This window comes from Molothrus aeneus, chromosome 11 (genome assembly GCF_037042795.1).
Source record: "Molothrus aeneus isolate 106 chromosome 11, BPBGC_Maene_1.0, whole genome shotgun sequence".
Lineage (NCBI taxonomy): Eukaryota > Metazoa > Chordata > Aves > Passeriformes > Icteridae > Molothrus > Molothrus aeneus.
Genome location: NC_089656.1, coordinates 12,586,429 through 12,600,587, shown reverse-complemented (window position 1 = coordinate 12,600,587; position 14,159 = coordinate 12,586,429). Strand labels below are relative to the sequence as shown.

Sequence of the window (14,159 nt, the reverse complement as noted above, 5' to 3'; positions counted from 1 at the left end):
TCTGGCCAAGATGTGGCTGGATTTAGTCCTGTGCTCAAAGACACAAGTGCTGCCAAAAAAGTGAAGGCTGAACAAACAAATGAGCTCCCAAGATCATTTTACTGAAATTATTTCAATTTAGGTGATACATAAAAGATGGCTCCTTTTAAATAGGGGCCACCCTTCCCTTCATTTAAGAAGCAAAAGCTCTCATTGAATGTGCTCTGACATCTCACAAGCAAGGCAAAAAGCAGAAGCAGTAACTTTGTATTTTAATTGCATAATGAATGTACCTGAGTTCAGGCTTGTACACTCAGTTCTGCCACACCCACAGGTGATTAAAATACATCAGCCATGACCACAGGGACTCACAAACACAATAAAATCAAAAAACCACAATTCTGTTTTTTGTCTTCTTGGTAAACTTCAAATCTTCATTTGGGTTCTGAAGGCATCATTTCCATTGTTCCTGGCAGGTACCAGCAGATCTCAGGAGCTTGTTCTGCAAGGATGGAAAAAGGGACCAAAGGAGGCTGAGGAGCCCTGAAGAAGGGAAAATGAGTCCCTGACACGGAGCCCTCGTTGTGGCAGGGTGAGCATCACTTCTTACCTGCAGCCAGAGCTCTGCATGAAAAAAACCAATCTACCCAACCCAAACAGAGCTGAGCAGGAGCTTGAGGCTCCCTGAGGGACCTGCTCTGGTCACTGTGGCTGTGGGAGCTCCCAGTGGGCAGCAGGGAGGGGACACTGAATGACTGGCAGGGGACAGGAGAGAGGCAGAGTGGCCTCAGATGTGAAACCCCCAGCTGGCTCCCCAGGGAAAGCCCCAGGCTGGCCTGAGCAGCAGCACTGGAGATGGGGGAAGCATTTAGGGTGTCCCCTGACAGAGCTGTGCCACCACCACAGGCAGAGCAGGGCTGTGCAGAGGGCCCAGGAGGAGCCTGGTTTTATTCCTAGTCCTGTCACATGCTGCAGGTCAAGGTTATAATGCTTGGGTGAATTGCACTCATAACAAAGCTGGTATCTGTTGACTCTCACAGCTGATTGTTTTGGAACAATAATTCCTGGTTGCCTCCCTGGATACAGAGAACTGAATGACAGCTTGGATTAGAAGCACACAGCCTTGCCCTGAGGACCTGCAGTTGATGACTAAACCACCAATTCTGCTATTGAGATTCTCTACTTTGACATCCCTTGGGGGCAGAATGTAGGATATTTCCGAGCATCAATTGTGGAAGAACACTTCCCTTTCCAGTGCTGCACGGGGCAGGCAATTAGCTTGTCCCTCTTGGGCAGGAAAGGAGGTGATTTCAAACGGACACTCAGCTCCCCCAACCAAGGCTCAGGCTGCTGACCTAGTTAGGACCTCTCCTGTGCAGGGCAAATTAGTTCAGTGTAATGCAATATGGGATGCAGGAATGATCAGCATGAACACTGTGACTTTGATCTCAGCGATGGGAAGGGCAGCATTTCACTTGACACCAATCTTGTGACCTCATTTCCAGCACATGCCAGTGCCCCTTGGTTTTTTTAAATGCTCTTTGGCTTTTGTTCTCCTCCTCATTTGCTTTCTAGACAGGAATATGTAGCCAAAACCAGCATTTTCAGAGAGGTGAGCATTGATCACTGAACTTTTTTTAGTAAAGGTTGGCTGCAGAAGATCACAGCTCCTCCTTTGGAATGCCCACATTGCCAGGATAACAGAGTCAGGAGAAAGTACCTGCTCATGTAGAGAAATGCTGCCAAAGAGAGCCCTAAGGGCATTGCCACCCCTCTGGCCACTGAGCAAGGACACAGACCAGGAAACTCATTCCCTCCACTCTTCTGTGTTCGCAAAATATTGAGGGCACTTCGGTCTCAGCCTGCAGAGAAGAGCGAATTTGATATTTTAACACATTGAACCACTCCTCTCAGAGCTGTGCAGTGAAAAAAATCCAAAACCACCAAACCTAGAGGCAGTAGATTACCTGCCATAGGGACAATTCTGGACAACAAAGGTGGAAAAATGTTCAACAGGGCAATCAAATGTTGATAGTGCAATCTGTGTCCTGGAAATAGCCAAAGCTTTCCCCAACAAGGCACTGAGCAACTTCTAAATTTAGTGGGGTTGGACCAGACACCTTCAAATGTCCCTTCTGATCTAAACTGTCTTAGTCTTAGCTGACTTACTGGTCTAGGCTGTGATCTGGGGTTATTTTGCAGACAGGAGGAGAGAGCAGGTGAACAGGAAAGAGATCTAAGATCCCCCAGGCAAGAACAAGCCTGGCAAATAACCTGGTTTAGCACTCTTAGCCTCACAAGAGGCAGGCACAGCACCTCACAAGGGTTCTTCATCCTACTGGAAAGACAAAGGTAAATAGAGAGAAAACTCACAGTAGGGTCCTCCTAAGGAACAGAGGGATGAAGGATTTAGCAGGCACAAACCATGCCCTGGTACTCACCAGGAAGATGATGGTGATGAACAGTTCATTAGGTCTTCTCTGAGTCAGATTCAGAGTTAAAACAAATACAAGGTAAGTCTGAAATCACTTTATTGGAGAGTTTCATACAAGAGTAGTCAGTCAGAAAAATGATTCAAGTGATACAGTAATTCACAGACAAGCCCCTCTCACATCTCAACTCCAGGCCAATTCATTTACAGATTTCTTGTCCCAGTCAGTTTTTCAGGGCCTTTTGCTGTCAGTGAGTTTCAGTGCAGCACAGGGAGCAGAGTCTGTTTTCACACCAAATTAAATTAGCTATGACTGAAATTTTTCCTGTGAGAGGAATGAAAGCCCTGTAGGTCTGTTGAGAATGCTGCTTACAACATAGATGGCATCATTGCCATCCCCCCCAGCTGATTTAGAACAGACTGAAAGACTGTAACAAAATATTCTGCCAATAGAAATCGTTTAGAAAAACAGTATAAAAATTTTATATATATATATATATATATAGCATAAAGCTACCAAAAAGTGACTGTGCCATTTCCCCTCTTATACAAATAATATTATTTTTTAAAAAAACATAATACATTAGTAATTCACCCAGTATATAACATATTGCACCTTTCCAGAGTCCTCTATGCAGCAGGAGCCCCATACAGTACATGGGCATTCCAAGATGGAGCTGTAGCTCCCCTTCAGTTCTGCCTGTCTCTACAGCAGCTGCCAGGAATTTGGCTACCACAGGTTTAGGATTTAGAAAGCAGGAAGCTGCAAGATGGCAAACCAAGTATTTGCAAATCAGTACCATTTCTTCTCAGGAAGGAGAAGAACCCATCACAGGAATCTCTGGATTTTTAAAAAGAATCACATATTCCTTGTTGCTGGTGTCAGTGAGACAATCCAGTTTTGAGTGTTTGTATGTCAGTTTTTACTGGCAGAGTACTCCCCATGTGCCAAAGAGGCACCTGCAGCACCTGGCAGTGATTTCTGGCCTAGCAAGGACATACAGCCAAACCACAGGAGTACATAAAACCAGGTCAGTTTACTTTGTTTCATGATAAAACACTGTAAGACACCAACAGACACAGTGTTGTGGGCCTCCTATCTGAAAATAATTAACATTGATTCCTCAATCCAATTTTCGGTCACCTGGAGGGTTTTAGATAGAAGAGCAATTCCTGTCTTGCCCTTGCTTTTCCAGGCACAAGCCTCAGTCCCAGTAACCATGCACAGGTATGCAGAAAAGGAGCTGAATTCCCAGGAACTGAAAATACTGCTGTGTGTGGAACCCACCCTGTATTTGGTCACTTAATCTTCTCAAATAACTCAGCAGGAACCTTCTAACTCTCCATATAACCTTGAAGAATACCAGGAATGGCCTTTAGAACTGAGGACACACAGATCAGATGATTTGATGGAAGGAGCACTAACCCACCCTAGCAGAGGTAGAACAGGGATGAGGTTTTTTGTTAGGGGGGATTTTTGTTGGCTTTCTTTAGCAGAGAGCTGGCAACAGCCAGAGCCCCTCCCTGCACAAAGCGCACAAAGTTATCTCCTGCCAGGGGCCCCAGGGCGTAGAGCCCTTTCTCCTGAGTGCATTCATAGGTGAAGGGATCAACATCTATGGGATTCCTCTTTGGATTGACTGGCTGCTCACTGTCCAGGGCCAAGTCAGTGCCATTGTTTGGCAGAAAGGAGAGGTTGGGGTTTGAGCCAGTTAGAACAAGAGCCATGGAAATTTTATAAGCTTTCTGACAGCCGTTCTTGTCTTGAAAGATGCATTTCTTGTCCTTGCCAAAGGAGAGCACGTGATGTTCAGGGAGGCTGATGTAGTGCTCATAGGGCCCAGCACAGGCAGCTGTCTGTTCTTTCATCATCTGGTGGACCTTGTGGTATTCAGGGTACATTGTTTTGGGGAGCTGGTTAAAAATAAGGCCAGGATCAGTGACTCGCCTCCGAAAAACGTGGATTACTGGAATATTGCAATGGTGAGCAAAGAGAATGGCATCAGCAGCTGTCAGACCAGCACCTACAATCAAGACTGGATCTGTCATGATGCCAACACTGTTATTCTTCACTGCTTCTTCCAGGGCAGACAGCTGGTGGTGGACATAGGAAAGGTTTTCTCCCTTGACCCCAAGCCAGGTAGGATTGTCATATGTTCCTGTAGCCAGGACCACATTCTCTGCATAGATGGAGAAGGGCTCTTTATCACCTTCCATAGTTTTGAAAAATCCATCCACCTGAAAGACCTCTGCACTTTTTTCATTAGAGCTCCAGATTGAGTCACTGTCCTCCTGCAGATCTTTCTGGGTGTGGTTGGAGATGCTCTCTGCACTCACTTTCCTCACAGAGGTCACAACAGTGCCACATCTGAAATTGTTCTGCAGTCCTTTCTTCACCACATAGTGTTGGTAATATTGAGCAATGTCCTCTGCTGTGGCTCTATTGTTTCTGAGGCCTCTGTAATAAAGGACAAACAAAGGTCAAGCAGCAGTTAAGTAAGAGACTGGAATTTGTCCCCTCTTGCACTGAATGCATCCTAGAGCCATCTGTCCTGGCACTACCAGAGAAGACTGATCTGGTTTCCCTGACTTCAGCAAAGTTATTCCTGACATAGAGAGCTAACAGTCAGGTCCAGAAGCTGTTGGACAGAAGCAGCTTTCTGTAGCATTAATTCCAACCCCAAGAACACGGTTGGTTATTTAAGCCTTCCTTTAATACCTTGCTTCCATTCAATTTTTAACACTTGGACTTCTTAAGATTAATTGTGACACATGTAAAGAGAAGCAGCACCTCAGAGAATGCACAGCAGCAGAAGTGATTGTACTTGTCATCAGGGGCAGCAGCAGAAGCCAGGTGACCATGATTTCAAGCTTTACTCAGAACTCATGGTCACACAGATTCACCTCCCCAGTGGGTGTGGAGAAGGACACATTCCAAGCAGCACTGGATCTTTATCTGAATCACTCAATACAGAATGGACTGGTTTTGGGGTGCAGGAGAGTGTCCTTTCTCTCACCAAAATCATCCATAACAGATGGGTAGCTACATTTAAGAAGTCCATTCCAGGTTCTCTAAAAATCTCCAGATGTTTGCAAATGATGACACATGGATGTCTCACCTTTTCTTTTGCTTTAACCATTCTTTGAAAGGGAGATCTGGGAGTCCCATCCATTCCCCTCTGCTCAGGGTAACCATAGAGCCCTCTATAGACTGGAACAAGAAGCAAAACAAAATTACTTTAATTTTTTAATGTAAAACCTGAAAGGCAGCTTTTCCATGTTTCAATATGGCACAGATGATGAAATCAGTAATTTCCTCTGATCTGCTGTAATGGATGAAACCATCCATGCTCTCCAAAAAGACCAAGAGATGGGGAATATAAAGGCTTGTTTTCCTTCTAAACTTTCACTTGTCTCTATATATAAGATGTAACACAGCTGACTGGGATTTTAGAGGAGCTTTTCTCTCTCCAGTCAGCACATTTGGCCATTACACAACACACAGACCCCAGCTGGCTCCAATTCACTTACGTGCCAGGCCCCTCCAGGAGCGTTTCTGCCAAGGACCAGGTGGGGGATGGCTCTGTCAGGCTCATGCCACCAGGTGAGCACAGTTTCTGCTGTCCCACCAAAGTCTGTGTCTGGCCGCTGCAGGGTGTCAAACAGGAGGGCCACGGGGCTGTGGGATCGTCCCTCCAAGCCTTCAGACAGATACTCCAGGTCCTGGAGAGAGAAGGACCAGATGCTCAAAGGGATGCAGTGCCAGGCAGCAGACTGCTTGTCACTCCAGCATCTCTGAGCAGTGGGCTTGGGCAGCTCATTTACTGGCACACAGACCTGCTCCTGCCCCAGGGCTGCCTCCAGGATCTTGGCAGCAATGCTGGCATTGCAGACAAGGGAGGTCTGGATTACAAAGCAAAATGTTTTGTAATTTGCTTAAGGCTCATTCTGTCTGTGTACTTTGAAAATCCAAACGAAGTAATCACTTGTGATACACCCCTGGGATGCTTTGCTGGGATGTCATAGTTTATCTTTACACACACCTGGTCCAAAACAGAGACTTCTGGTGCCTCTTCCAGTTTTCTCTGAAGAATAGGATGAGGATGAAGAGAGTGTCTTTTGAAGTAAGGGGTGTAACCTGACAGCAAATATGAGAGACAGATTCCTGAAGGTCCATTCCCTGAAAAAGACAATTGAGAAGAGTTTATACTTCTGGAGATAGAGCAGTTCTTTGCGAAGATGCAGACCAATCCAACAGATATGACACTGCAATTGACACAGGGAATTTCCTGTTCCAGCATGCACTTAGTGGATGGAGTTGGGGAAGACATTTACCCTTCACCTCACTTGCTCCTATTTGCATTGCAAGGTCCTTAGGACTTGCTGAAAAGACACAGGGTTAAATAAGTCAGAGGCTGCCCTTGCCTGAAGCTTGAAGTCTCTAGCATGGTGTTGAATGGAGTTATTTCTCTAAAATTAGGGGTTTAGAAGCTGATCATGGGCTCACCAGGGGCCTCAGCTCTCCTGGAAGCACATTTCATACCAGTGCAGAGTAGTTCACTGTGCACAGGATACAAGATCCAGAAAAGATGGTGACTATTGAAGAGAAGGGGTACCAGTTGTTCTCAGCAGGAAATTCCATCTTTTCAGGGATATTTGGCAATACAGCTTTGACTAATGGGTCTTGAGGACACTTTCAAATGTGAAGCAGCCCTACTGTGGTACTGCAGTGCATTAAGGAAAGTCTCTCTGCCATGCCAAGACAAGCCCTCAGAGCACAGCACTGAACAGGTTGCTGGATGGCTGAACTCCTTTGCTGACCACCCAACAGCCAGCAGAAAAACTAGATCAATGTGACTGCAAAGCCCAGTGAGAGTGGCCTGGAAAGTTTGCACATGGCTGTTCTCCAGCATGTTTAATATTTCACAGTGTCTGTGTCACTGCCAGCCTGTCTGGCTGCCCAGGCTCTGCTGCTGGGTGACCAAAAGCCACGACAATGCAGTGATGAAGAGGGGAGGAGAGCCCAAGTGACAGCAGCCTCTTGACACAGTGCCAGTGCTCAAGTGTGACTGGAGCAAAGGCTGATCCGTGAGGATTCCAAAAAAGTGAGGTCATGGCTGTAAAGCCAACAGTGAGCTATGTGAAGGGCAGTCCATGTCACAGCTGGGGACAAAGCCTGCTGTGCTGACACGAACCAGCAGCTGCAGGTCAGCGTTTGGAATATTCCACTTGCAGGAAAGTTAGCCAAAACCAACAGCAACAGACACTAAAGACAAACTAAACTGCAGCTATAGTAAAATATAACAAATTTCAGGTCACTTCTTTGCTTTAGGAAGTACAAGGAGGTACCTAAGATAAACTTCACCACCTGAGTACTCAATACTCAGTAACAACACTCAGAGGATTTATTCTGAACCATGTCTAAGTTTGATATGGATGATCACAAGAACATCTGGGGCTCAAGATATTTCAAAATGCAACTGCTTCCATGAGGCTGCCAGCACAGCTGAGGCAGCACACTGCCTTCCTGGAGCAGGGCCTGGGGAAGTAGCTGGAGCCTTCATGCAGTGTTGTCCAGCTGCAGTGAAACATCTGGGCTGCTTCAATCCAACAGCCTCCTCAGAGTGCAGCTCTTCACAGGGCTGCTTCTGAGGCTTTAGGGGCATCTCCACCCTGGCTCCCTGTACAGGTGCATTAGGGAGGTACCAAAATATTCTCCTTCCCACCTGGAGACTTGTACAAGTGAGCAGCACAAAGTCACTCTCAGATAAGAACTTGCTGGCAGTAGTATCCTTGTCAAAGCTGCTGTTAGCAAGGATTAGGGGTGATTGATGCAGTGCTCTAACTTTGGAGCAGCTCCCTGGGGTGCTTTGAATTCAATGCCAGATAAGGAGGGAAGCCAGCTCTGCAAGGCATGGAACACTTGCTCAGATGAGCAAGGTCCAGCACCTCACAGCTCATGGTTGGTCAGAGGGGAAGGCTCTGACATCATTACTTTGCTCAAGAATCACCTCACACTGCAAGTTCCCTCTTGAAGTTAGTTGAAGACAGTTACTATATAACCTGTTTGGTTTTTTTTAACTGGTTTTAAACTGGTTTTAAAACTGCATTTTATCAGTCTATTGAATCTGTACAAAATCAGTGTAGCTCACTCACGTTTTAAAAGGAATCTGTGAAAAATTTCAAGAAACCTTTACAGCATCTGGAGTACTTTCTCAACAGCCATAATGGTGGAAAAGCTCACACAAACCTACCTTCAATTCAAGCACTACAGATAATCCCTGATTACCTATCTCTACTGAAAAGGTTTCAAACCTTTCTAAATATCCAACAGAGAAAAAGTAGGCTGAGTTGAACTGATGCTGAAAAGGTTACCAATTTCACCATTAAAATAGGTATGTGCTTTAATTTGTAAAATATCTTGTTCCTTACTTCTCACAACTCTGAGAGGTCTCTTAGTATTATAGGAAGTCTGGCTGTCTGGGAAAGGATGCAGAAACAGCAGCCAGGCATTTCTGGTTTGAGTGAGAACATGTGGAAGTGGAACAGAATTAAAGATAGCAAGTCCAAAGCAACAACAGCACAAGAGAACCCAGCAGTGCTGGCAGGAGAAGGCTTACCTATGATCACAACAGGAATTGTCTTGAGCCCACTCCTGTTTGAGGGTCTGGTCACTAATGGACACATCTTCCCATCTGGAAGCATTTATGCTCTGGAATCTACCTGCTGAAACAATATGTTTTGAATTATTTTCAATTTTTGACAAAAAGCCACAAGCAAACAAACAAGAAAAACCCCACAAGATTTTCTCCAGCCCCCAAACTGAGGCTAATCTAAAGTATTCTTACCCTTGCATTGCAGACTGTCACATTACACTTCCACACTACCTCCTTATCTTTTTCTCCTCCTGGCCCCAAAATCAAAGGATGATTCTCTGATTATGCACCACAAAAGGGGGACAGAACAGTTATCTTTCTTTTTCAGACATGAATTCCAGTTACTCCAGGACAGCTGGCAATTTCAGCAACCCTCTGAGTACACTAAATGCAGTGTTGCAGCATGGTAATAAAAACTTCACTTCCGACCATACTCTGTAGAAAATGGTTTCATTATCACAAACACTTTTTTAAGTAACTTGTGCATTTACTGATAAATGAAGTAAACCTGACTCAATACTTCTGCCCAAAGGCTGGAAATCTCCTGGCTGTATTTTCAAATAGGTACCCTTCTATCACTATTGGGTTTTCTGAGAAGTGCTAGTTTAGTTCTGGAACCTCCTTTCTCAATTTTCCAGCAAGTGGAGGGTTCTAGGTCTGAACAAGTAAATAACAAGTCTTTGAACAAAATATGCATCATAATTGTCTTGGAGACTAAGGTGTCATTAGAATGGAATCTACAAAACTAATCTAATCATTATGTGAACATTAGTGAACAGTGAATGTTTCTGCCATTCCTGCAGGAATCCTACCACATCTAGCAATGACTTTAGTTTTCCATGGAATTCAACTCCACTGTCACTAACCTAGAGAAGTTATTTTTACCAGAGTAAACATGAGATTTCTGATCTTTAGCATAAGCTTTTAAGTTATTCTACAAAAAATATTTTCTTTTATAAAATCCTTATTGGTATTTTGGAAAGCTAAGCAAAATCCATGGAATGGCATGACTTTGTCCAGTAGGGCACACTGTCCATACCCTTTCCAAGTGCAGAGAGATCTTTGGCAAGTGCACCAGACACTTCCATAAGGCCTGGCACATCACTGCCTTTGACACAGGTATTGCAGCAAATGTCTTTCTGCAGTGTAATGCCCCTCTCTGGGGCTGACATTTACCTCACAGCAGCTCCAGCACACTGGTGACTGACTGGGCAGCCAGGAAAGCCCCAGTGAGTCTACAATTCACAGATTCCAGCTTCAGCAGGAATGCTGTGAGTGCATTTGCTTGCAGGGATGTGACAGTTCTCATGCACACCAGTGTACAGCCATGGCTGGGCTCAACAGCTCCATTCCAAGATAACTGGGTTCATCACATAAAAGGAATTCAAAACCAGCTTTGAACGAGCTTTGGCCAAATTTTTGGATCACAGTTTAGTGACACTTACTGGTTGCCTGTTACCACTTAACTGAGCATTAGTCTAAGACTCTTATGCATTTTGCCTGACAGGGCATGAACCATTTAAAAGACATTATAGATGTGCTTTCTAATTTAAGTAATTTGAAGCATCAAGCTTTGAAGAGAGCTGGATCCCAACGAAACTTATGTTCCCAATTTAATTGAGACTCAAAGGTAGTTGTGTTCATACAGAAGATGAACTCCCCTTAAGGCCTCCCCATAGCCCTGGATGCTGTGGGAGCACAGCCCAGCCACCCAAGGATCTCCCCAGCCTTTTGGGTAGGTTCTGCCACATTAACCAAAACCTGAACCACCTTCAGCAGACTGTGGTGTAAGTTTGCCCCCAAATAATTCCTTCCCACAAAGCTCCAGAGCTGCAATTAGTAGAATTCAGCACCAGCAGCTGAGACTGCCAGAGACACCAAAGGAACAGGACACTGGTGTGACCAGTCAGGTGTCCCCCTCAAACCAGCAAACTGCAGCATCCAGCTGCAGGTCAGCAGAAGTTTCTTCTCCATGATAACAAATAACCCCTCTCCATCACTGTATTACACAAGAAGAGAAGTTCTTGTTAAGTTTTCCTATCACAGAGTACACATCATATTTCTGTGAAACTCCTGGGAGCCTGGAAGAGGAAATCAAGATCTCTGGAAGCAATCTTCCAGCTTTCTGCTCCACAGCTCCCTGCAGCAGCATGCCTGGGAAGGCTGCACGCCCATCTGTGGGATTTTTGCTGGAAGCAAGGACTCTGACCAGCCCAGCAGAGCTCGTGGCAGCAGTTGCAGGGCAGCAGCAGAGGCACACACAGAGGAGGAGCTGCCAGGCTGTTTGTAAGGCGTGAGCACAGCGTCACCCTGCTGGCTGCCAGCACCTTTCTGGGGGAGCCTGAAGGGGACAAAAAAGGCACAAACCAGGAGAAGACAGGCTGGCAGTGCTGTTTACTTTAGAGGAAGGTTGCCTTGGCTCCTGGCCACTGCACCGTGCCATCCCTCTCCACCCTGATAAAGCACAGAGGCAGCAGCCGCTCACTGATAACTCCCTGCTGCCACCCTCCCCCTCCTTTCTGCACCTCTTGGCACAAGAAAGAGGAGCATTTTCTGCAATTAAACTGAACTTGAATAGCTGGAGGAGCATAATTGCTAGTCTGATGAAATTAGGGTTAGTCTCTTTCATATCCTAGAGCTACCATCTCTATAATTCATAGTTATTAATTCTTATTTTTTAAGTAAAAAGTGAATCTGGTGCTGAACCTGTTTATAGCTATTCCCATCCTATAGGCTAAAGGTCTAAAGGTTTGACTTCTGGGGGTAAAACTCAGAGCATCTCAGGCATTTTGGTTTCAGGCCGAACATTCACCTTTCCTGCCATTAGATGTTAAGGTGGATTATTTTAATTACTTAAATACTTTTTCTTTTTTTTTTTTTTTTTTTTTCAGTCTTAGACTCCATTACCTCAAAACCTGAGCAGCTAATACAGTGTAGAGGAAAGCCTGTTCTTGCAGAGGCCATTGCAAAGCAACAGGACATTGAAGTTCACTGCCAATCTAAACTGAACTAGTTAGCACCAGGAAAAAGCCTGAGACAGCAAGAAACCTTAGACTGCTCTTCTCACCCTCCTTTTATGTAGTGTAGGCTGCTGGGCACTCACACTTAGTCAGCTTAGTGACACTGAGTTTGGCTCTTGCTTTGAGCTTCCTACTTTAAATGAATGTCCCTTTCCTTCTCCTCATTTGGGAGGATGCAGCAAGTTTCACAACTTGGCTTCTTGCTGCTTCCAAAGCATTCCAGTGTCTGTGAGATGTTACATAATTGTTTCTGGCTGAAAAACCTCCCAGCTCACTCTGGGCCAGACTCTGCATACCTTCCTGACACAGCCTCATGTCCAGAGGAACTGGAACTCACAAACTCGGTCAGTGTGGCTCTCACCAGGTTCCAGGCTGCAAGCCTGAAAGAGGTTTTAAGTGAGCAAATGAAAAAGCAAAGGCACATTTAGCAAGACAAGGACACTCTGTGATCCTTGGAGAAATACAAAGCCAGGTCACACCAGCCATATGCAGACAGCTCTCCCTGTAACAGCCATGAGATTTAAAGTAAGAATCACCAAGTGTGGCCTGAACAGCACATGGGGAGAGTTCAAGAGAGCAATGCAGTTGGGGTATAAACACTGGGGGAGATTAAAAAGGTACCATAACACTCAGTTTTAAAGAACAATTCCAACAGAGAGGCAACAATAGTTTTCTTCAGCTTAATTCCCTAATGAACTCATTGTTTCACAAGGTTAATATTTAACTAATTAGTACTTTTTTTTTTTTTTTAAAAAAGCAGAGATCTTGACAGCTTTTACATTTTGTACTTCCCTACAAGTTTCAGAAGCTGTTCTCTCCTTACAGCATCACTCTTACATGTCAAGCCAGTTATCCCCCAAACATAATTAAACTATGTGGAAAAAATTCAGCTTTGGGGTATGTAATAACACCTTTCTAAAAACACCCCTGTGATAGTCAGAAACTGATGTTAGGGTACAGCAGACAGAGCTCTCTGTACTTATTTGGAGCCTTCTTACCTTTAGCAGCAGGTCTGATGAGAGGTGGGATCTTTGTGAAAGTGATTGTACAGTCAGGAGAGCCAACCAAACTACAAGCCTGGAATCCTCTCTCTGCTCTAAGACAGCTGTTTAAATATAGTAGGCAACCAGCAGCAAGGGAGGAGAGGAGGAGCCAAAAGGACTGGAGGTGGAGCAAGGAAAATACTAATAAGCATGAGTCAGCAGGAATATTTCCCTTCCCAGCTCCTGAATGAATGTAGAGAAACTTCCTTAGTAATGTTCAGCTGACTAATGTGACTACAGCAAAAGCAGGATTACAGGAACCATGCCTGTCAGAAGTCCTGCACTGAACAAATTTTCCATTTTTAACCCTCAGGACAACACAGATATATAGTGGGTCTGAAAAGATTGATGTCAGTTTGTGTTTCTTTTTCTTCAGTGAGATAAAGTGTTATAAGCCTTTTGCACAGTAGCAGTAAAATGAGTCAAACTGCTTGCATAAAACTCAGAACCTACCAAGGGTTTTATCCAAGGTATCTTACTCAATTCAGGGAATAATTGATCTGGCTTGCTAAATTTAAAATGCCCTTCACAAATTAAATACCTTTATCCCAAAGTGTTCAGTTCAAGTAGTAAATGAAGCACATGTTTATCTCTGAGGCCATCTGTTTGGAAATTACAATTTCCAGGAAATAGGACTGCTGATACACAGTTAAAGTGCATGCTTTCATTCATGTGATCTAAAAGATAAAAGCAGTTCTTGAGAAAGATTTCTCTGCTTTCATGACTCCCATCAGAGCAGAATAGTTAATATAAAACTCTGTTTTAATTCCACCAGAATAAGTTGTTTTAATAAATGTGAGGCAATTGTTTCACTCAAAGTTTAATTACCAGTCAATGCTTTAACAAATCTGACTCAGTAAATGCTGCCAGACTGAAGAAGGTGGGGGGAGAGGGGTAAGGACTCTTTCCAGTTTCCTGGGCCTTTATCCAAGGTAGCATTTGCACAGAGCTCTTAAATAACTCATACTGATTTTTTGACAGCAAAGGCTTTTATATGCATTATTCAGATATTTATGGGCATGTAACCAAT

General features: G+C 44.5%; 1 protein-coding gene across 2 annotated transcripts; it reads right to left on the bottom strand.

Moving 5' to 3' along the window:
* Positions 1 to 2,493: 2,493 nt before the first annotated feature.
* OSGIN1 (oxidative stress induced growth inhibitor 1) lies at positions 2,494 to 13,160 on the bottom strand. 2 transcript variants are annotated; one of them, XM_066557425.1, is made up of 6 exons: positions 13,085 to 13,160; positions 9,031 to 9,136; positions 6,454 to 6,590; positions 5,942 to 6,133; positions 5,530 to 5,621; positions 2,494 to 4,868 (listed from the first exon to the last, which is right to left on the bottom strand). In XM_066557425.1, exons 2-6 carry the CDS (start codon positions 9,113 to 9,115, stop codon positions 3,875 to 3,877), a joined length of 1,500 nt encoding a protein of 499 aa, XP_066413522.1. In that variant the 5' UTR covers positions 9,116 to 9,136; positions 13,085 to 13,160; the 3' UTR covers positions 2,494 to 3,874. The 2 variants fall into 2 exon arrangements, with proteins under 2 accessions (XP_066413522.1, XP_066413523.1); XM_066557426.1 differs by having other exon boundaries at positions 9,031 to 9,133; positions 13,085 to 13,156.
* Positions 13,161 to 14,159: the final 999 nt, after the last annotated feature.